Raw genomic sequence first — 22,289 nt, 5'->3', positions numbered from 1 at the left:
TTGAGCCGATGATCGATGACCGCACTCTGCAAATCTGCAACCTAAGATTATATTCCAAGATTCGGGGGAAAACTTGGGAGGATAGTATACAAAGAACGGGGTATAGCACATTATTTCCTCGACTCAGTGCTGAGAACTAGAACCGAGGTCACCGCGGCGAGCTGAGATGCAGTTAATCGCTGAAGCCAAAACAAAACTTAGGAAGGTGATGTTCATGTGTACTATTGGGCGTCGATAGCTTCTCAAAAGTGTGGACCGGGGGGATACCTTCCCCTGGTATTTAATATTGGAATAATGCGAGCGCGCTGAGCGTGAAGCCCACGGCGTGGGGTCCAGGCCCGCTTACGGGCTCCGGGGAATTTTGATTCTGGATGTAATGCTCTGTGGTGCAATCTGAGGTCACTTTAGCCAATTATATAGGAGCATTTTTTAATTTTTTTGCAAGGGAACATGAAATAAAATTTTGATTGCATTTTTTTTGCTTAAATCAATAAAGGATGATGTTCTTAACAATATTTTGTGTATGGCGGTTTTATTTTCTGGGATAAATGGGGGAAAATAATTTGTGAACATGTTTGGTCAAACTACTCCGCCCCACAAAGGGAAGCTTCATTAACATAAAACTTCGCGAGGGGTATGACGCGAATCAAGGCAGAGACTTGCCGCGCTGCGGGGGGCACCGGCATTGCGGCGTGCATCATAATACATGTACATATACATTGCGGCACTGAAAGTTTTTCTGGTGTTTCGTTCGGAATCGAGGAGAAATAACACCCGTTTTTCGGCCATGCCGACAAGGTGTGTGGCTGCTGGGTGTAGCAAAACTACCAAGGATGGAGTAAGCCTTCATTTGTTTCCAGTAAATTCGAAATATCGGCGCATTTGGAGAGCCAAAGTGAAGGTGAATACCAGAGCAAAGTGGTCCGGGCCCAGTGAGTTCGCGGCCCTCTGCGCTGCACTTTGAGCCGTCGTGCTTTGATGCTGGTCTGAACAGCAACTTGGGCATGCCCCTAAAAAAACATCGAGTCAGTGTCTGAATCATTAGAACTCTGATTCGAATCTGTACCAGTTTCATCGGATTCGCTAAGGAAAGAAGAGGACGGTCTTCGGAACTTTCACGGTCATGACGGTCGTCGTTGTGTTCATTCGACAACGGTGGCACCGTGGCACGTCCACGTGTGCATGTACTGTACATGTAGACACATTCGTACGTGTGCATATAATGCCACGTACGGGTACGCGGCGGCTGCACACATACACACAGCACAGTAGCTTCGCTAATCCGTCTTGTACCCAGACGTCATTTACGGGCCCTGGATTTCTCAGCCTTTGTTTACGTCATGAACAGCGCCCTCATTTGTGACCCACTCTGCAAAAATGAGTCTGATGTCGCATAATTTGAATTCAAGCTTTTGCCATTTTGAAATGGAAACAGTAAAAATTTGCTCAAAATTTTGATTTTTTGTTTTTGTTTTATTTTGGTTGTTTGATAGTTTTAGTTCAAATATCTTACACAGAAATGTAAATTTTGTAAGAAAAGGGGAAAAAATATGAATCTTTGGTGCTTTTCTTGGTTAGTTACAGTGTATTTGTCATTTTTCAAAGCCTTTTTTCTCCATTGAGACCTTTCTAGCTCTGCACAAACTTTACAGAATGAAACAAGCACAACAGTGCAACCAAACGTCCTAGAGAGGTCCATGATATACCAAATGGAAACTTATTTCATTCCCATTGTATTAATGTAGTTAACTCAAAATGTCAGTTTTGCCACAACAGACTCATTTTTGCAGAGCGGGTCACATTTGGAGTTGCCGCGAAAATCAAAAAGGGGGGGGGGTTCAATTTTGGACGGCAAATTACCACACTAAACGTACACCAGAACCAGTTCTGCTTTTAATTCACATTTAATACACATAAATTAATGTATATATAAAATAAAATACGTTATGAAAAATTTGGACTGCATGTTTCCTTTAAGTTCAATTGAAAATAGGTCTTATATTGCTCTTTCTATAGGTTTCATCATTATTACGTGGGAATTATGTATTTTGACTTCAATTTTCTCCCTTCTTTAGGGGAGAAGAGATTGGCATGTTTGGCGTAGTTTTAATATTTGTGGATGAAATTAAGGATGCTCTTTAGTGTTACGCTCGATGTCAAGATATGCTTTCATAAAATGCATGAAATTACCCTCGTTAGCTCTGCACTCTGCAGTAACGGTAAATGAATCAACTGGAATCAAATACACGCCAATTTGTATTCGGGGACAGCAAACAGTTTGTGTGTGTGGGGGGGGGGGATTGATATGCCACTTTAAAAAGTGGAGGGGGCGGACATGTTCGATGACATGGAGGTACATGCTGGACACAAAAGCCTTAGTGACTCACTGAGTCCGTGCTCAATCGGTCAGTGAGTCGCTCTGTTGGTGACTTATCTGTCCATGCAACCATGGGTTGTAGCGCTATGCATGGAGCAAGGAACAAAAGGAGTAAAAACTCCCCTACTTCAAAGTGATTATAATCGTAACCGCGCTCGAAAGCACCTGCCATAGACAAGCTTAGGCTTATTATGGCTTGAATTAATTGCTTTGTCATTTACGATTTTACTTATTTGTTTCTCCTAGACAAAATTTATATATTTTATAATTATTTTCCTTTATCATACATGCTATATGAATTGTATTTTGTTCATGGTTGGATATATATAAATGTTATATTGAATTGAATTGAATTGAACAATAGAAAGCACCTGGCGGCAAGCTCACTCAGTTGCCTCACTAGAGATCCGCGCTCACTGTGGATTGCTTTGTGGAAAGCACCATGGTAATGCGCTGCCGCAGTTGTACATCGCCAAAAATGAATTATTTTCAAAGCAGTTTGTTCGGAGTTGGCTAATGCTGGCTCACAATGTGGTCAACATTACTGAAACAATCATTTCATGACTAACACAATATGCTCCGTGCACATTCCGTAGGAAACCTTAAGAAATTTCCCATAATGTCACATTTCATAAATAATGTATTGCCAATAATACAATTCGAAAATACATATTAACTTATCGGGGAGAAATCAATTTCTCTTGAAATAACAGGAACAGATAGCGCTTTCAAAGACCAACAACTGCACATCGATAACTTGATTTCATAACTCACATCTAACAACTGTGCAGTTGTTAAAACCTTTTTTTTTAAGAGCAACGACGTGACAGACTTATAGGGAGGTTGTTGGTTACTAAAACGTAAAAGGCGGTGACGATCATTGTGTTCAAAGGCCGATCGCAGTCACGCAATGAATGGTCCAGGCTCAGCGGTCACAGTGCTTTAGCTATGGACATCCCCGAGGGATCGGAATATTAATGGTAAAAAATGTAAATTTGCCAGAGTTCTGACTCCTTCTGTTCCTTGCTCCATGATGCAACTACATGTAGTATTATTATCATTATTATCATTTATTCGGCCAAATTGCAAACTACAAGAAGCAATCCACAAAAATAAGCAAAAAAGTAAACAAAACAACCCAATCCAAGCTGGCCAGGATTGACAAAAGTATAATAAAACACTGTGACTCGAAAGACTGTCAATCCTAACTTGAATGGTAACATACAAAAATACATTGAAACATCGATATACAAAGTTGAATGAAAAATAAGACCACATTAAAAATAAAGTTTAAAGAGATAATTAGATTAAAAGTTAAAAACATTCAAATTACAAGTTTTCACGGGAAGAATATTGTAAAACATAACAACATGGATATTATACCAAGGCTGGGAAAACAAACAGAAAACAAAGCAAAACAAACAAAACAAAACACAACACATCACAACACAACAAAACAAGACCTATGGTCTTATGGAGCTCTATGATGCAACTATTAATGCTGGTCTTATGGGAAACCCAGCCCTGCTTAATGGGCTTGCAGGCCTCTACTGGATACTTTCATGCATGCAGACCTCCACTGTTGCACTTATTGGATCAGTAATTGGGCACAAACGTTTCATGTAATTACAATGGATACCTACCGCCACACTGTTTCCACTCGTGCTGGCTAACAAAAAGACACTACCTTTTGACCACGTATGGGGACAATGAAGAGCACGAGCTCCGAGGATGCTGGACCTGCCCCAGTCATGAATGCATCACGCCGTCTTGACATGGCGCTGGACCGCACCACTTGAATGCAGGGGTGAGCAAACCAACAAAACTTTCATTCCGGACAAAATAGAAGGGATTCTTTGGCAGTACCTATGCAATCGAATGGTGTCTACATTATCTAACCTTTAATAAATGTTAATTAATGTGTGTTGGTTTGTAGGTTGATTTGGATTGATTATAGAAGTTGACCAATTCTTGAATACTCACCGGTGATAAATAGTCGGTGCCTTTACTAGGTGCGCGCCAATTAAGATGATATACAAATTCGCTATTGTAATATACTTCCCTAGTCTGGAATTTTAACTCCCACATATTCCAGCAAACAAGATCCAGGCAGCAAAGGACGAGGACGTTGTTTTCTGTTCTTTCGTACTTGCCTTCACTTGATATTTTCCCAGACGCCTGCGTTATTAAACATTTCCGGAGAATGGAATTTCAGAACACCACCGAAGCGGGCCCGGCCCAGCCTTCGACGGGAGGAGATGACGCTTTGGCCGGCATCCAATCTTCCCTCAACTCGCTTCAGGTCAACGCTGATACCTTCTTTCTCATCGTAATGGCGTGTCTTATTTTCTGTAAGTAACAGCTCAATTCAGATGAATTCATGCATTATTTTCTCATATTAATCACAAATGAAAGTAAATACGACTACAGTTCTTTCAATATTGAATTCAGCGAAACACTCGTGATAAGTAAATTCATGGTGAATACGATAAACGACAAAACCAAAAAAAAAAGAGCAACAAAACTTTATTTACATACCATTATTATTTGAGCACTATTTGAAATAAATTCAGTTATGAATTTAGTGTCCACACCGTGAACGCATGGCGGTTGTTGATCATCTACTCGCCTGTGTTTAAACATGGTTTAAACAACAAATTCATTTTAAAACGTAGTACAGTCGACTCTCGTTAGTACAAACTCTGTTAATACAAAATTCTGGTTATAACAAACATAAAGCCTTAGTCCCGACTGTGCATTTATGTACACAATGAATGGGACTGATGTTCCTCTTAATACAAAATTCTGATATAACAAACAATTTGGCTAGGTCCGAACGAGTTTGTTGTAACGAGACTCGACTGTACATGTATCTAAAATAATGATCGGAAATTCCTCACAAAGTTCCTCACCAAACAATTAGCCTAATTTGAAGTTGAAAAAAAAATTCAATTTGTTGGAAGTAAACAAGAAGTAATGAACTCTACATGCACATTAAAGTAATAAATATGCAGGCAGAAACGTTGCCCACTTTTTCTGTAATTTTGGAGAAATACAATCTTTCGTTATTTCTTACAGTTACCTGTATTATTTCTATTGACAGTTATGCAGTGCGGCTTTGCATTCTTGGAGGCTGGTTCAGTTCGCAGTAAAAACACGACCAACATTCTCATCAAGAATGTCCTGGACGTTTGTAAGTACATCAATTTTACTTTTAAAAATTGAAATCGCATCAAACTCTCGTGGTTTCTGTTTTGATTTGCCACTTCCATTCCGGAAAATATATAGACAAACCTACAATGCGTTAAACATTATGAAAAACATATTTGTATGTTCTGTTAATTATGAATGGCAATTCATAATTGAATTTTCCAAAACATTCCCAATCTGCCTGTCTGTGCTTTGTTTTCTCCACTTTTTGAGGGGGTGGATGGGATTGGAATGTTGTTTTGTTTTGTGTGTGTTTATTTATTTTTTTTTTTTTAGGGGGTCATTCTTAGTTTCAGACCGTTGTCGTGTAACTGTAGAGGCCGGTCACTTCACAAGAAAGCCAATTTGATGTTACGAATCACTCGCAGCGATGACTTCAGATATTCTTAAAGGCATAAGTTTGAAGTAGGGCCTTAGCCGTTCAGTTTTTTTGGCTTTGTTCTGTTTTGTTTTTGATTGGACTTTTATTAGTCTGATATGCAATTTTTTTTTTTTAAGGGTTTCTTGAGTTTATTTGTTTTGTTTTTAATATGCATCCGACAACGAAATTCCCTCCGTCTTGTGTCCGTGTCTAACAGGTATTGGCGCCTGTGCATACTGGGCGGTTGGGTACGCCTTCGCGTTCGGTCCGGGCAACGCCTTCCTGGGACACCGGTATTTCTTCTTCGAGAGCATGCCGCCAAGCCTGTACTCTCACTGGTTCTTTCATTTCGTGTTCGCTGCCACGGCGACTACCATCGTGTCTGGGGCAATGGCCGAGAGGACAGAGTTTGGGGCGTATCTCATCTACAGCTGCTTCATCACCGGTAAGGATAAACAATTTCAAGAATCAAGAGACCCATGTTTTACTGTGCGGGATATCCTATCAAGGAGTTTGCACAGTACATGGGCGTCGCGAGGGCACTCCCCCCCCCCCTCCCCCCTGGAAAAGCAAAAAACAGAAGAAGAAAGAAGAAAAAAACGAGAGAAAAAAGAAAAGAAAAAGAGGCGCGAAGTCATAGTGGTGTACATTTGTAAACATAATGGGTGGGGGGGGGGGGCAAAATGTCCCTGCCCCTCTAAAACTGATAAATCGAGAATGTGTTGAGAAATACAGAATTTTTTTGGCAAAAATATGTTTTGCCCCACTCTAGAAAAAAATCTTGGCAACGCCCATGCAGATACAGATAGTGGTACCTAGTCGATATATCCGGTATGAATCCGTTCACACGGCTTTCAGCCCCAAGTCAACTCACAAGATGTGACTGGACATGCAGATTGATTTGCATGGATTCACTGAGACCAGACTTATGGTATACTTGACGTGATGCATCGCAAGCACCTCGACTATAGGCCTAACTCTGTAAAAGAAAAGAAAAAATGGAAAGCAAAAGACTTGCCAACGGCGGCCGTCGAAAGACTGCTAACCCAACTAACTCATAGACGGAGGTAAAAAGGGACAAAAGAATTGTTCCACAGGCAACAATAAGTACAAGTTCATTCACAGCGAAAAAAATGAAGTTAACAAGATAATGGAAACAAAATGCAATCAGACAAGAAACGAAGAATGATATTTGCCTGTATAACTACAGCTAAACACAAAATACAGAAGACTATTTTTGTAACTGATTGGCAGGTGTGGTTTATCCCATCGTAAGTCACTGGGCGTGGTCAGGAGAAGGCTGGCTGGCTGCAGGACCAGGAATCGAGGGCGTTGCTTACCAGGTGAGACAGAGTACAGAAAAACTAAAATTGTAAGCTTTCCACGAAAAAGTCATTGGAAGTTTAGTAGATGTTGATGTATGTTTGTATTTGACAATTTCAACTACTGTCCAGCCGGGAGGTACCGACTTCCCGTAGTCTATGATCCAGTTACGGGATCACGTGTCCGCAAAGTTATGGGATCACGTGTCCACACGTATTATCCTGCTGATGAAAAACATACTTCTTGGTCGAAATTTCGAAGACTTTTTTTTTTTAGAGCAACCGATAATACTCAGTTTTAGAAGTGTATGTGGAATGTTTTCTGTATTTCACCAGAAGAGTATAATTATTAACTGTTTTTATGTGTTTAATTTTCAGGACTTCGCCGGTAGCGGCGTGGTCCACATGGTTGGAGGAATGGCCGCGTTGATGGGCGCTGCAATCGTTGGTCCCCGTCTGGGGCGCTTCGACAAAAAGGGGAACCCAACTACTATCCCGGGCCACACTGTGCCGGTATGTCATCTTAGGAGATTGTGTTTAAATTTGGATGCTGGTATTGTTAAAACATCTGATACAAAATAACAACTATAGGGAATTCCGAAACTCTTCCCAAATCATTCGGTTGAGTTCAACATTTAGAGTTTGCGGAATTGTAATGTATGAGGCCTACAGTATCTTTTTTCTCATGTTATGGACTTTCCATCGGATTTAAAGTTCCAGGGCAGAAAAATGATTTGAATAAAATTGTGCCAATGTCTCCCTGCTGAATAAACTTCATCTCACTGCAATACACTGTCAAAGCGTTTTCTTGTGTTCAAACAAGATCTGTAGTCGAGCTGGACCCGGTTGTCCGAAGGCATTATTTAAACTCGGTGACACACTGTTGGTCAGATGATGTAGGCTGCAGCCCATCCGAGCCACCAACAAAGAACCGTCATTGCATCATCCAGATTAAGTAATTCAAGAAGTAAGAAATAACTGAATCCAAATGTTTGTACCTCAGTCAGCTTTTGTTTCTCATGTGTATACTACGGAATGTTGCAGACCAGGAAGAGTGTTTCCTACTGATGGTTTTTTCTGTCTTTTCTTTCTTGACAGTTTGCAGCTTTGGGCGGGTTTATCCTCTTCTTCGGTTTCTTTGCCTTCAATGGCGGCTCTCAAGCAAGCATCTCTCAGCCAGGTGATGGGGAGGTTGTCGCCATCTCCATAGTTAACACAATCATCAGCGGGGGTCACGCGGCTCTGGTTGCCATGGTGATCAAGAAGCTTGGGTTCAATGGGCAGTGGAGCCTGCTGATCACTATCAACGGAGCACTGACAGGAATGGTAAGGTTGAATTCAGTCTTTCTGGTTCTTACTGGAAATACGTCGGTGGGCTGTTTCAACAGAACTCGTGGTTAAGATAGTGGGAGGGTTACATACAACTTTTCAAAATACCATGATAGAAAATCTAAGCAGGGTAAGACACTTGAAATTGCCAAATAGCTTATTCTGTTGTCCTTCAAGTGAAACTCTGATAACTCAAAGCAACTGTTAAGTCAAACAAAGAATTCATTGCCTTCAGTAGTATAACAATGACATACGACCCTGCTTAACTCAAAACTCTGCAGGAGTCAAATTTTGGTCCGGTTCCCTTGAGGTTTGACTTATTGTATTGTTCTCGGCACAACACTATTTTGGCTGAGAGGTTTGCAGAAATCAATCTAAAATACGGTGAATATACAAAACTGACAAGAGTTAGATACTTCGGATTGTTGAATAGCTTATTCCGTTGGCCTTCGAGTGACGCTCATTACACTTGTTCCAAACAGTATAATCGTCTGCGGCTGTGAAGTGCCAAATGTCTTCAAGCTAACCAGTATCTTACAATACCTTGCCGTTTAAGGCCGTATCTCAAACCCCGGCCCTGTCTCCGGCTTTAGGTATATGCCGGCAACGAATATAGTTTGGCAACGAACCCGTTTTATGGAGACGAGGCCGGGATTGAGAAACAGCCAATGTCCGTCACAATATGAAGTTATGGATGGGATGAAATGCTTCCTTTACAAATACAAAATAACATTAAATCACATTTGTTCGTGTACGTGTCGTTGCTTTAACAGGTGGCCATTTGTGCTGGTTGCAATGCTCTGGCACCGTGGGGCGCCGCCATCGTCGGTATTGTGTCAGGTGCTGTCTATGTCTTTTGGAGTTGGCTGGTGTGCAAGCTGAAGATCGATGACCCATTGGATGCCGTGGCAGGTAAATAACCCTATGGTTCAACTCTATTATGCTGTGATTGGGAAGGGTTAAACATAGTTTTACAACCTGCATTCTTTGTTATGCGGTCAGCCAGTCAGCGCCGACTCCTCGCTATCCCTGTAGACTATTAATTGTGAAAGTAGGAGATCTGGTTCTGGCTCTGGTGGTATACTGCATAATCTCCTCAGCGGGGATGTAATATGCAGGCGCGAGGTGACTGAGCAGATATTTACATGAAGTGGGCCCCCTGATGATTACATTCTGCAAAAGTTATTGGGAATAATGAGAACTTGTAGCAATCTTTATGTGCGGATGGTTTGATGAAAGAGAGTTCGCTGCCTGTTGTCTTGTGGAATGGTTAGGTTTGGCCTGGTATGAGTCCGTATTGATGACGATTTTGTTGACGGATTTGTAGAGGAGGGTCAATCTCTGGACAGCTCTGATGTCCCAAGGGCTCCCATTCCAATTGGGACAGCATTTTGGTGACGCTCTCCCTCTTTGTGTTGTTGTTGAGGACAAATCTGGCAGATCGTCGCTGAACCCCTTCCAGTTGTAATTTATGTTCCTTATGGTGGGGATCCCAGACTGATGAACAGTACTCTATCCTTGTGACTCGGGCACGCCCTCTTGTTTGGACAACAGTGTCTCACTTGCTTGTTTCTTTCTTTTTGCAGTTCACCTTGGTGGCGGATTGTGGGGTGTGTTCTCTGTTCCACTTCTCAGCTTCGAAACCGGCGTGGTCTTCACTTGGAGCCAAGTTGCATTCACTGTAAGTCTCGACTTCTGATTTGTCAACCTATTTTAGCAAAACTCAAGCGATGTCCAAGTCTTTACCAAGTTGTAGTATGGTGAAAGCTTGGCTTTGCAACATTTCCGTGTGATCAGAAGTCAGTTTTGTGTTGTGTAGATCCCTGAAACTGGTCCCTCATTCTTCGCAACAAAAGTATGCAGTAATGAAACTAACTCTAAGATCCGAAGGACTAGTGATTCAGATCCAAGAGAAAGAAGGAAGAAAAGGTTGTGTAAAGAATTGTTTGTCCAACTTTTTGCAGAGTTTTGGTTGGAACATCTTAGGTGCGGTAGCCATCATGTTCTGGACGGGAATTCTGACGGCCGTCTTGTTTGGACTGATGAGGCTATTTGGCATTCTCCGCGTATCGCCAGAGATTGAGGAGAAAGGTAAATGTCGTTTATTTAAATACAATTACATATTGTACATTAAGAATCAAAGTCAAGAACCTATTAAAAACATTAATGGTAATCATCATATTTCTAATACTACTGTTGTTGAAACACGATCTGTAAAATATGAATGCGTACGCTATTATACATGTATATAAGATATATACTTTTTTGGATTTTGACGTACACATCATGCATCCAATTTGCCGCTTTTGAAAGTTTTACTTCACTTGTGAAATGTAGACTGAAGGTGATTTTTGCAAATAGTATAGTCTCTTTCTTGCCGTTTTCCTACCAGGACTCGATATTGCTAAACACGGTGAACCTGCCTACCCACTGTCCAGCTACGGACACGGCTGGTCGAGCGAGGCTAACCTTATTGAAGTCAAAGTTGACGGAGATGGAAGCACAGCTGAGAGTCTAAATTCAAGTAAGTTCCATGCAATTTACGATTTCAAGTGCGGGATCGGGAATACAATTCTCAATAAACAAATACACGCAGTTTAACGTTCAACAAAAACGAGCAAATCCTGCACAATGTGCTTTTAGTTTGAAGTGTGCATTGCCATTCTTCAAACCTTTACTGAGACCAGTATTTCTTTAGAAACTTAAGGGTTAAGCAACATTTTAACCTGCGCCGTACAATGTTATTCATAGACATTTGAAGACTCTTCAAAAAACTGAGCAGGAAAACAAAAGTTACAACTTTATATAGACCCGGTTCCTCTTTTGTTTTTGGAAATCCCCTTTTAACGTCGCTACTATAAATGCTATACTAACCATCAAATTGGGCTTGTTTAAAACATAACATTTCTTACCTTTTGTCCAGGTTTCGTGAAAGACGGCTGCCATGGCGTTCTGCCCGCTCAAGTTATTCACGCCTCGCTCTCGGAGCAAGAATCGGTAGAAAATGGCGTCGCAACGGTAGCAGAGGAAGCAAACATTTAAATCACTATAAACTAATTTGGCTTGCCGTAGAACTCAGCCCAATGAAGGAATCATCAATAATTCAGCACATATTTCAGCCATCACTCCAAATTAGAATTACAACAAGTAAAAATGTCTCGAGTCAAATTGTCCTTCTGATAAAACTCGATTCTCTTTTATCTGAAACTTTATTACCGAGTAAATCTATTTTACGTTTAGAGTTTCACGTGCCGTTCGTTTATTTGTACTTGAATAAACAATGTTTTCTTAGTGAAACACTTTACATCTCCCTTTCTTATTGTAAAAAATAGATACATTAATAAGGCTTCATGTTCATGCTGAACGCAAAAACCTATAGGGCCTACTAGCTTTATAGTCACATTTGTGAAACATATGTTTCGCTCCATTTTCCTATTAGCGGCATTCACTTAAAACAAAGTCATCTTGTCTTAATATATATTCATATTTAAAAGTTCTGCTTAACGGACTGTTTAATTGATTATACAAACCGTACTCGCTTACTTTCTTTTGTAAATAGTGCGATACCTTCCTATTTTTTGTTGGTAAGTTTGAAGCAATGTCTGTACACATGCGGGAAATTCGATTTTTTTTTATTTGATATAATAATGCACATGTCCTGCTCTATGACCGGTTAATGTTTTGTGTTCTATTGTAAACCTTTGTTTTGAAACGGTCTGGAAGTATAATTTCTCAGTATCATGGGCGAAATGTGACCTGGCTTTGACTGGTTGCATAATTGTTGGCCGATCTGTTACTTGTTAGACATGTTCAAAATGTTTAGTTTAACTATTTAGTACAACTTTTTTTTAAAGTTGCATTTTTTTTTACTAAATTGTTTTGATTAGATTTTAAGAGAATGTTGCAATTTTATTGTATGTATTGCAATTTATTTAAAGGGTGTTTGCCTAATATTCCATATTCTTGTTGGGTATATTTTCTGTGCATGTACATGTATCGTGTTTATACCGATTTAGACTAAAGTATAGAACTGCGATCCATTTCATCAATCCCTCATTTGCATGGGCGTCTCCAGGTTTTTTTTCTAGGGGGCGGGGGGCGGGGGAAGCACATTCTCCACCCCCCCCCAAAAAAAATGATTGGCGCATTAGACCTAGGCCCTATAGACTATAGACCTTTCTGCGCTTGGTTGGGAAACTGCATTTTTGCCAACCACGGTCTACAAAACTATGGAAGGTCCAACATTGCAAAAATGAAGAAAAGTTATCACAGATCACCAAAATATTATTTGATACTTAAAAATACTACATGTTCAACGAAGCTACAAAATAATTCCTACACATGCCTTTTTAATATGTGTTGATGGCGTTATGACTTTTTTGGAAAAATATGTTGCCAACCGCGGCTTCAATTGATACGCTTACGGCAGCCCATACAAAATGGCGCCAATGTTTACAAACAAAAGACAGGCCTATTACATCCTCGATTCGAGGGCCGGTTGAAAGGATTTATTTCAAGAAAGAGAAAACGCCGACATAGCCTTTTTTCGGGGTTGGCGGTGAAACACGCGGTGGTGGTTCGCGGGGGGGGGGGGAGGCGGGGCAATTTTGTCTAGCCCCCCCCAAAAAAAAAAATTCACTAGCAAAATGCCTAAGAATGTGACGTACATGCGAACGGTCTCCGCCTAAATAGTTAATAAAGTGTGCCAGCTGATAGGATTTTATCAGCGCTCCCCATTGAAAATATGGCACGAGCCCCAAAATAACCGGTCTACATTTTTGCAGCACGCCTCTCGGAAAAAAATCTGAATCCACTGTGCTAGCCCCCCCCCCCCCCCCAAAAAAAAATATTGGCTCTATATAGAACCGCGCCTGGGAACACGTACAAAACAGGTGCCACGATATAGCGAAACTGAAGAGCTAAACTAACCTTCCAAAAAGGCAAGGCCAACTTAAAACTCGTATGGGCCTAAATACGATTCAACGTTCATTTCAAAATTTTAAATGAAGGGACAAAACAAATACACACAACAAAATGGATAATACTTAATAAATATTTGACAAACATTTAAGATTTAGTCCGACTCTGAATAACGAACCTTACCTTTGTGTCGGCGTATGGACCGTACTTCGGTTTCGTTTCGTCTGCATCCGACACTTTTGATATCTTCACATTTTACTGTCGAAAGCCGATCCATCTGAACTGCTTTTGTACCCTTTAACTTCCGAGTTGCAAAGCTCGTTCGGAAAATTTTCTGTCACGTATTCAACCTCCAACTGTTGTAAGGCCTGATCTGATGACAGCATGGAGGAAGGAATTCCTTTCTCCATCATGTCCATGATGACAGCAAGCCTATGTGCGCGTGCACTATGTGAAACAGGGTAAATACCTTGTGTTTATGGGATTTTTTTCTCTTTGAAGAAACCAATCTTAGTGAAGTTAGTCGAAGTGTCTTGAGCGCACATTCATTCCCATGTGCCTCTATAAGTTCCTTTTAAGATTTTAAAGGTTTTGCAACTTTCTAGAATCTAACACTCCACTTTTTTTCTAGTGTTTCTTAATTCTCGAACACAGCCAGAACTTGAAGCAACTTCGCAAACGCGTGGCTGAGTCTGTTTGCTTGTTCGTTTTTAATACCTCCGCTACTTGATTGGTACGGCCAGCCGTCGCAATCAACGTTTCGTTAATCAATTAATTAATGCAATAATGAACATGCAACCAAATGAATGTGGAATTGGGGGAAAAAAATATTTCTAAACAACTCTCGCTAGTAAATATTGTCAAGTGGGTGAGCCAACCGAAAAAATCAGACTTGCAGTTCTAGTTTGTAGATGGATATTTTCGTTGTAAATTGTCAAAATCCAATGTATAACCATATCAATAACCTAATATAATGGGCCTATTTGGAAGTTCCCTTTTTTAACTAGGGGGTTGCTACATAAGGATATAAAAATACGCTCATAGAAAAAAAGAAGAATATAACGTATAAATTCGTTTAAATACAATACGGTGGGCGTGTACATATGCTTCAGCCCCCTCTACTACCCTCTACTACGGAGGACGTGGTCGGCCACACCCCTTGGTCAATTAGATGACTTAACATTCTTCATACCACTATTGCATAATTAGCATACCTGACTTCATAATGTTACAGAGCGCGCACCCGATTGCAACGTGCGTCCTGCTTGGGGAGTAAACTCTGTGTACCGGGAATTACAGCTGATTGTCATGGGGCGACTCACAGGCGTGGAGGGGAGGCGTGTGGCGGTAGCCGTAACAATCATCCTCGTCCTTCTCGTAAATTCTGTCTTGGGTTGGGAGGTAAGTCACTGCAGTGTGGTCGAGGATATTTCTTTTATACAGAAGAAGAATGAAAGAAAAAGAAAAAGGGAATGATGCTTTCGTATACAATTATAATTGTATGCCTCAAGATCAAATACAGTAAGATTTAGTAAGAAAGGTAAACCGGCAAAACCTTTGGAAGGAAATGGACAATAAACTTCTTCTTTTTTAAACACGGGATAATCTTTCCGGTTAATGTAATTGTGCATGTGTTTTGTGCTTGTCTACGCCCGTAGTTCTTATAATTGTACACAAAATGTATACACTCGCTTCTGCAACAAAAACTTCTCGTTTCTCTTCATTTGCGGATGAGCCAACCTTTTCAGTTATACTACTAAGCCTATACATGTACATGTACTTTGTGGGGGGAAACACAATGTTATTCGACACACTGAGTCTTTATTTAATGAGTGATTTAATGCCCAGGGAGAAAAAAAAATCGGAAATCGTTGTTTTAATGGTTTTATTCTGAACTAGCTTGACCTAATAGGCCTAGGTTTATTTTCTGCCAACAGAAAACGCCTCTTACAAAACGCTTGTTCACGCCGAACCACCGTGTTTCCTGGGATGTAGAGTGGGGAGATTGCAGCAGGGGTTGTGGCCAAGGTAGGCAAAGAAAGCTAAATCCATCCACACATGAAACCCAGCAAACGCAGCAATCTTCCACCGGCTAACGGAAATCAACCTAGGGCCTACAGGGTTTGCACAGAGCGCCCTCACTGTGGTGGTCTCGTTCCCCTGTAGTCCTCATGTTTTGTCACTGAATTCAAATAACCTTACTTGTTCACAGTGAGAGCGCACTATGATTGCTTACTTTCTCTCTACAACAAGATATGGAAAACAGGTCGTTGACCTTTTCGTGTTTGTTAACTGCAGCTATTTTGTGTTTTGTATTTTCGGCGTTCCATAGTCCACCGCTTATGCTGTCTTGTTTCTGAAATTACTGTACCGTGTGATCGTGTAATTTTGAACTTTGCACCAGACTAAACGTGACCGAACAATCAATCAGCTGATCTCGTTGTCTGCCTGATTGTGAACAGGTACAGGTGAACCATGCGTGAACTACAAATACAATTGTACACGATCGATACCGCCAACATGCAACATTTGAACTGTCAATTTTTGTATTGAATTATTACCCAAACTAAAGGTGAACTGAAAGCCCGCGCAATATGTGTCTCTGAGACAACAAGCCATGAGGTGGGCTACGCAGCTTGTCACGGTGTTCCCAAACCAGTTATACCGGAGAAAAGAAGTTGTGATGGCGACTGCGGTAAGTTTATGAATGATCCATCATGTTCATTGTACAGCTGTATAAATAAGATAGTGGATATTTTGCCGGAGGTAATGACGGCAAACTAACAATTACTAAAGGTTTGGCGGCGGCAATCCATATCAACGGTAGCGTCAGTATCACACTGGGAGGAAGGTACACTTATCATAATTTATGCTTACGTCACCATTTCGCCACGGAGGTCATTTAGCATCACTGGAAACATGAATTATGCAGTACGTATGCACATGGATGTCCCGGATGATGGTAGTAGATGCATACCATAATGCATACCTTATTGCGAACACGTGCATCGCATGCACGGCGCTATACTATACTAGCGCGGCCGCGTCGTGGACTGACGCGGCTCCTGAAAACTGTGCAGAAGCCTCGAGTATAAAACAGTTCTCGTTTCATTTATTTAAATAAAACAGCAGTGCAGGGTGAGTTAAAAAAAAAAAGAAGCTGAACCCAAACCTCCAAAAATATATTTCATATTTAAAAAAAAATATGTAGCACCAAAATAAGTATAATGACTGGAAAACCTATTTCAGAAACTACTTTTAGATAAAAAAAAAGAAATTACTGAAATTGCTCAATCCGTTCAAATAATATCACCATTAAAACGCAATGACCCTAGAAACCTGTTTCATCAAAAAAAGCAATTTATTGTGCATCATTCTGACTGCTTGGAACAATGAAGAAATTGACACAGAATACTTGTTTCAACAACAAGCTCTAGTCATTAGCAATTCGCAACCAATATATGATTTATAAAATCCACTTTTTTTTTTAATGATGGGCCTTCAAAAGAACTTTGTTGAATATTTTTAACTTTTAAACTGAGGTTCAAGTTATTTCTCAGTGGTGATGTTTGTCGAAGTTGCAATCAGGTTAGTTGTTCAATTAAGCACCGGCCGGCCAAGTTAAGTTTTTAGCACTTTTGTTGCAAACGAAAAAGTTGATGAACATTACTGACATTGCTCAGTGTTTTTAAACTACTTTACGGGCACGTACAATTCCTTTTAATTTTGCATGGACATGGATATAAAAACTGAAAGTTTCGTAAAAAAGGAACGGGAATAATATTGTATCAAGATCCTTTATCTACAAAAATGAATAAACTAGAAAGAAAAAATGCATTGTCGATGTCGTTTTTGTTTTTATGCCGTTCAAATGTAATGTAATTTGATCAGGGCCGGTTACTGTGCTTGCCCGCCGCGTTGTCCTTTTTTGAGTATCCTGAGGCAATCTCGTCAGTGTTTTAATAAACAGATCTATTTAACCATAAATTGATACAGCAACGGATTTGCTTTCTGAATGCAATGATTTATTCCTTCCTTTCTTTTCATCTTTGCCCGTAGCTGTACTAATAATGTTTGACTCGCCAAAACGGGCTAGTTCGACCATGGGGGAATAAACCGCCGCTATCTTGAGTTGACGGTCAGCTTTGCTAGGCTATCGTTTGCATACGAGCCAGCGCTTTCATCTGGCGCATGCATGCCTCGGCCGTTGGCACGGATCTGCATAATTCATGTTCTAGCAACGTCATACGACCTGCTCATCGACTTGGTGACGTAGGCATAAATTATGATAAGTGTACCTTCCTCCCAGTGTGATACTGACGCTACCCATATCAACAGAGGGCGCTGTACTCTTTAAAATAGGGCTGAATTATAAGATGTATTAAATTCCCACCAAAAGTTGTGTAGCACGTTTGGGGTAATGGTTAAGCAAAGGCTCTAGTAAGTGGGATGACTCGCGTTCGATTCCGACCGCACCACATTTTTATTTTTTTTTTCTCATCCCCCAAAAAATGAGAATATTCTTCTTTTATTATTTTAACATGTCTCAAACATTTTTTGCAGAGTATTACATTTTCTTTTTCAGATTTGTGGCTCTGGAGGATTTTTTTTAAAAGGGAAATAAAGTCCGAAATTATAAAATGGTCTGAATCCCATCTTGTGAATACGAGGTAACAACGATAATTTTGGCATGGAGCCAGACTAAAACTTGTCACCGGAAAACGTTTAAGTACAAAAAAACAGTAACTGCGCATGTTCAGTGCATATCCGGCAAACTAACGTTTACTAAAGGTTTGCCGTCTCCGGCAAAATATACACTGCCTATAAATAATTGTAATTTGTATTGAATCCAACCAGGCCTACACATTATGATTTGCACAACAAGATTCGGCGTTTTTTTTCCCCGGGATAAACACGGCAGATAAATGGGTATGGGTCCTGGGACGTGGTCAGGTGATAACCGAATCTGTATTCTGTGCAATTTTTCGTGCAACATGTGCAACCAAAAAGATGATGGAAAATTTCGTTCACACAAAAGTTTGGGCGATCGTGTATCTACGGGCCCGGTTCCTATATGGGAACAAAATCTACTTTTAAATTATTTGACCAACCAAACTAGTTGGCGACATTAAGAACATACAGGTATGTCTTAGATAAAGGGCAGGGTTTTGAATTTTTGAGCGAAATTTGGGGGTACAGTGAAGATGACAACGTCAAAAGTAAAACACAACACAAAAACAAAGATGGCGATCACCGCGTGATCATGATGTACCATGTGTACCATGAGCACGCAAGTCGCGCTGCATGGCATCATGGAGATAGCATCAACCGACCCGTAAACACCGTCAGAAAATTGTAATTTCTACCTCAAGAATCTATTCAAAAATTACCAATAAGGTGAAATTAGCCTAGGCTTACATTGAGAGAAGGTTGACAATGTCATTTTTTTTTTAAATAAAAACAATTCTTGATTCTAATTTGATCAAAACAAAACAGGGGCCCTACACTATAGGCCCCTACACGATCGCCAAGGTTTGGACCTAGAAACACTTCATTGTTGATGTCCAAGCATATTTTGTGGGGAAAATTGTTATGTTTTCAGTTAAGTTCAGAACACGACGATCGCATTTTGCTGGTACCCGGCTATGCTTTTGCACGCATACGATGAAATGTTTATCCCGAAAAAAATTTGTCTGGGGGGGGGGGGTATAAATCAATTATACAAATGCATGCCACATGTTTTTGTTCCGAATGGAGGCCATCATGCTCATGCCATGTGCCGACGGCTGACTAGGTACATTTTTGTACCTTCCTAAATCCTTGTACATTGCAAAACATTTTCTGAAACTTTCAGTTAATTTGAAGGAGGGTTAATAAATAACATGGTAATGTTATACCCCAACTGTGGAAATGGTCCCAATGGTGACGGCAAAACTTCTTAGGCTAGTATAAACAATCACGTTGAAAGAGGTAAACATTAACAAATTGTTATGAGAAAACTGCTTTTTGCTAATCATAGCCCTGTATGACCAGCTTGCAAAGCGCCAGGATGACAATGCGACATCCCCTGCTCACTTCTCTCCGGTGCACTGCGACCGAATCGTCCAATCAGAGACCGGCGAGGTGACCTCCCCGGATTGGCCGTTGAAATCCGTCCGCTTCCTTCAGTGTCAGCTGACCTTGGTCCTGCCTGAGGATAAAAGACCAAGGCTGAGTTTTGATGTCTTTATCCTGGAGGGTGGTGCAGAATGTTCAGAAAAGAACTACGTTGAGGTTAGTTGAAGTAGACTCTCCAGTCCACTAACCTTTTATTTAATAGCCAAATTTGTATTGTAAGGTCGTATCTCCTAAAATGGGCGGTACATGAAACATGAGTTTCAGAATGTCAAAAAAGGTCGTATCTCACTTAAAATAACCGGGATGTACACACAAATAGTCAACAGATGTCAGTAGACGTCGAGATGCGATCTTCTTGCATGGAGCGTATTCGCACGAGATACAACTTTTTTGCAGAATGGAGTTACGACCTTGTTGCACTGATGAGATGTTATGTTATGTTCCATGCTTTCTGCTGCAAAAATGTATCAAAAGTAGCCACCAAGCTGCAGATTCTACATGTAGTCTATGGAATATCCACTTGTACACATGTATACAAGCGTCTACATTTTTGTACATACGATATCTGAGCAGATCTAGCGATTCAATCCTAACCCCCTCGTACTTCCCCTGCTAAATCCAACAGAGTCCAACCGGACTTTCCTGTTCAATACACTGTGCCTCATTTTCAGTTGTGTGCTGAATTCAATGGAGTCCAACAATGCGTTATAATGTGGTTCAGTTGCCTGCTGAATCCCAACATTTAGCATGAGGAATGTACACAAGGGGTTAACTGCTCAATCCAACAGGCTCCAATGGGTACGTGACATAGTTGGATCCTGTTGGATTCAGCAGGGTGAGGGCAAAACAAGAGTGTCTCTTGACCTCGAGATTCTGACCATTCAGAGGGCGCCTTCAATCGGGTCTTCGGTAACACGTAGTTGTTTTACAAAAACATGGCATTCAAATTTACCAATCAACAGCTCAGTCCACGTTTCTGATCCAGATGAGTCACATTGAAATAAAGTCAAATCCGACTGGCTGGCGCGTTGGCTGAAATACAATATGCATGCTTAGATATATCAGACGTTGGATATATGGAGAGGACACGGTCAGGCAACGAGTGATACTTGGACTGAGCCGAACCTTATGAGCACATTGAAGATTGATGCGCATGGTCTTAGATGGTCAGCCAAGTATCCTCTTTGTACACACATACTTATCTGACTGACTTACTGACTGTCACTTGTGACTAACATGTAGGCCCATTGTGGACTGATGAAGAAAGACAGACAGTGCTATTGTATAGGAGTACCTCTGTAAAGTGGGCTTAATTAACCTGGACCAGATGGATGAAAAGACTTGTGGAGTGCTGTGGCCTCGTGGTTAAGGGCACTGATTCGTGGTCTGTGGGTAAAGCTGCAGGTCGTGGGTTCGAGTCCTGGCGGGGTCATGGTGCGTGTGCCCTTGAGCAAGGCACTTTGTCACTCATTGCTTCTCTCCACCCAGGAGCAAATGGGTACTTATGAGGGCAGTGATGGTTATTGTGATTGAATTAGCTTCCTTGCGCTTAACAGGCAGCATCGAGCTGTATACTCCCCAGGGAGCTGAGATGGTATATGGAATGTTTAATTGGCCCAATGATTAGGGGTAATGATAATGTAAAGCGCTTTGATCTTAGTTAAAAGCGCTATATAAGAACCTGTTATTATTATTATTATTATTATTAAACAGCCAGTCTGCTTTAATTGAATGATAGTGCTCTGGGACCAGTTTTCAAGGCTTGTGCTTGATTGTTACGTATGGAAGTATGTTGTATATGTATGCACTTGTGGCGTTATACATGTATGTACCGGCATGTGGTATCAAGTAAGATTATAAAACGTTGTCATCATATTGTCATTTTTAGATTGAAGACATGGCTACCAATCGCTCCGAAGTAATCTGCGGTACGCACGATGAATTCACATGGACGGCAGATTCCAACCGTGTCCAGATCAGATTCAGTGCCGAGTCAAGAAGCGTCTTCCATCGATTCCACGCAACTTATATCGCAATCCAAACAGCACCAACCACAGGTATGGAAGCAACGGTATGCAAGTAATTAATGTCTATGAGTGCAATGGTAAGAGTAATTTCATAAGGTGACAGACGGAATGTTCCATTCATCGCTATAACGAACATTGTGGGATCCACAGAAAGTGTTCGTAATAACGATCGTTCGGTACAGCGATTTTGAACCGCTGGTACCCTTTTTTGACCAATAGTGAAGTCACTAAACTGGCATTTCTCACATCCGCCGCCGCACGAAGTTGTCACAAAACTTTAGCAACGGGTGGTTTTCCCTTTTATTCCTTGGGGAAGTAATAGCCATGTATCGCTCTTCAACATTCAAACACGATGTAACCCTGGGTGGTTTGATGTTCGGGAATTAAAGGTGGCCCAAACAGTGTTCAATACATGTACAACCGGAATTGTTTTTGTTAATCTGTTGACTTTTTTCAGCAACGATGTTTGGTATGTTTTGTACATTAAAACCGGGAGCCAAGGATGATGTTCGGTATAGCCGAATGTTCGGTATAGCGGTGTTCAGTAAAGCGGCGTTCCACTGTATTTCAATAGCTTGTGACTTGGTTTTGAACTGGGTGACTTGTGATTGACTTGTGATCTGTCA

At 40.8% G+C, this 22,289-nt stretch overlaps 2 protein-coding genes across 4 annotated transcripts in view; both read left to right on the top strand.

Moving 5' to 3' along the window:
- The first annotated feature begins 4,416 nt into the window (after positions 1–4,416).
- Positions 4,417–12,557, top strand: LOC119740932 (putative ammonium transporter 1). Its single transcript, XM_038216465.1, has 11 exons — positions 4,417–4,728; positions 5,481–5,570; positions 6,166–6,393; positions 7,203–7,291; positions 7,649–7,783; positions 8,369–8,596; positions 9,373–9,511; positions 10,186–10,280; positions 10,564–10,690; positions 10,992–11,123; positions 11,523–12,557. Exons 1-11 carry the CDS (start codon positions 4,581–4,583, stop codon positions 11,639–11,641), a joined length of 1,530 nt encoding a protein of 509 aa, XP_038072393.1. The 5' UTR covers positions 4,417–4,580; the 3' UTR covers positions 11,642–12,557.
- A 2,180-nt stretch (positions 12,558–14,737) lies between these two features.
- The window catches only part of LOC119740124 (cubilin-like), a 77,161-nt gene continuing 69,609 nt past the window's right edge, over positions 14,738–22,289 (top strand). For all 3 annotated transcript variants that reach the window (XM_038215362.1, XM_038215512.1, XM_038215430.1), the window contains exons 1-5: positions 14,738–14,920; positions 15,457–15,547; positions 16,092–16,214; positions 19,539–19,792; positions 21,525–21,693. In XM_038215362.1, coding sequence (XP_038071290.1) covers positions 14,828–14,920; positions 15,457–15,547; positions 16,092–16,214; positions 19,539–19,792; positions 21,525–21,693 — 730 coding nt within the window. In that variant the 5' untranslated portion in view covers positions 14,738–14,827. The remainder of the gene's footprint in view (positions 14,921–15,456; positions 15,548–16,091; positions 16,215–19,538; positions 19,793–21,524; positions 21,694–22,289) is intronic.

This window comes from Patiria miniata, unplaced genomic scaffold (assembly GCF_015706575.1).
Source record: "Patiria miniata isolate m_02_andy unplaced genomic scaffold, ASM1570657v1 HiC_scaffold_1, whole genome shotgun sequence".
NCBI classification, from domain to species: Eukaryota; Metazoa; Echinodermata; class Asteroidea; order Valvatida; family Asterinidae; genus Patiria; species Patiria miniata.
The sequence above is the reverse complement of the archived record's forward strand: the minus strand, read 5'-3'. Positions and strand labels throughout refer to the sequence as shown.

Excerpts from the sequence above, each read along its gene's own strand:
- LOC119740932 (XM_038216465.1), top strand. The coding sequence starts at position 4,581 with ATGGAATTTCAGAACACCACCGAAGCGGGCCCGGCCCAGCCTTCGACG. Across the intron at positions 8,597-9,372 it reads ACGGAGCACTGACAGGAATG|GTGGCCATTTGTGCTGGTTG; the intron begins GTAAGGTTGAAT and ends TTGCTTTAACAG. Across the intron at positions 11,124-11,522 it reads AGCTGAGAGTCTAAATTCAA|GTTTCGTGAAAGACGGCTGC; the intron begins GTAAGTTCCATG and ends CCTTTTGTCCAG.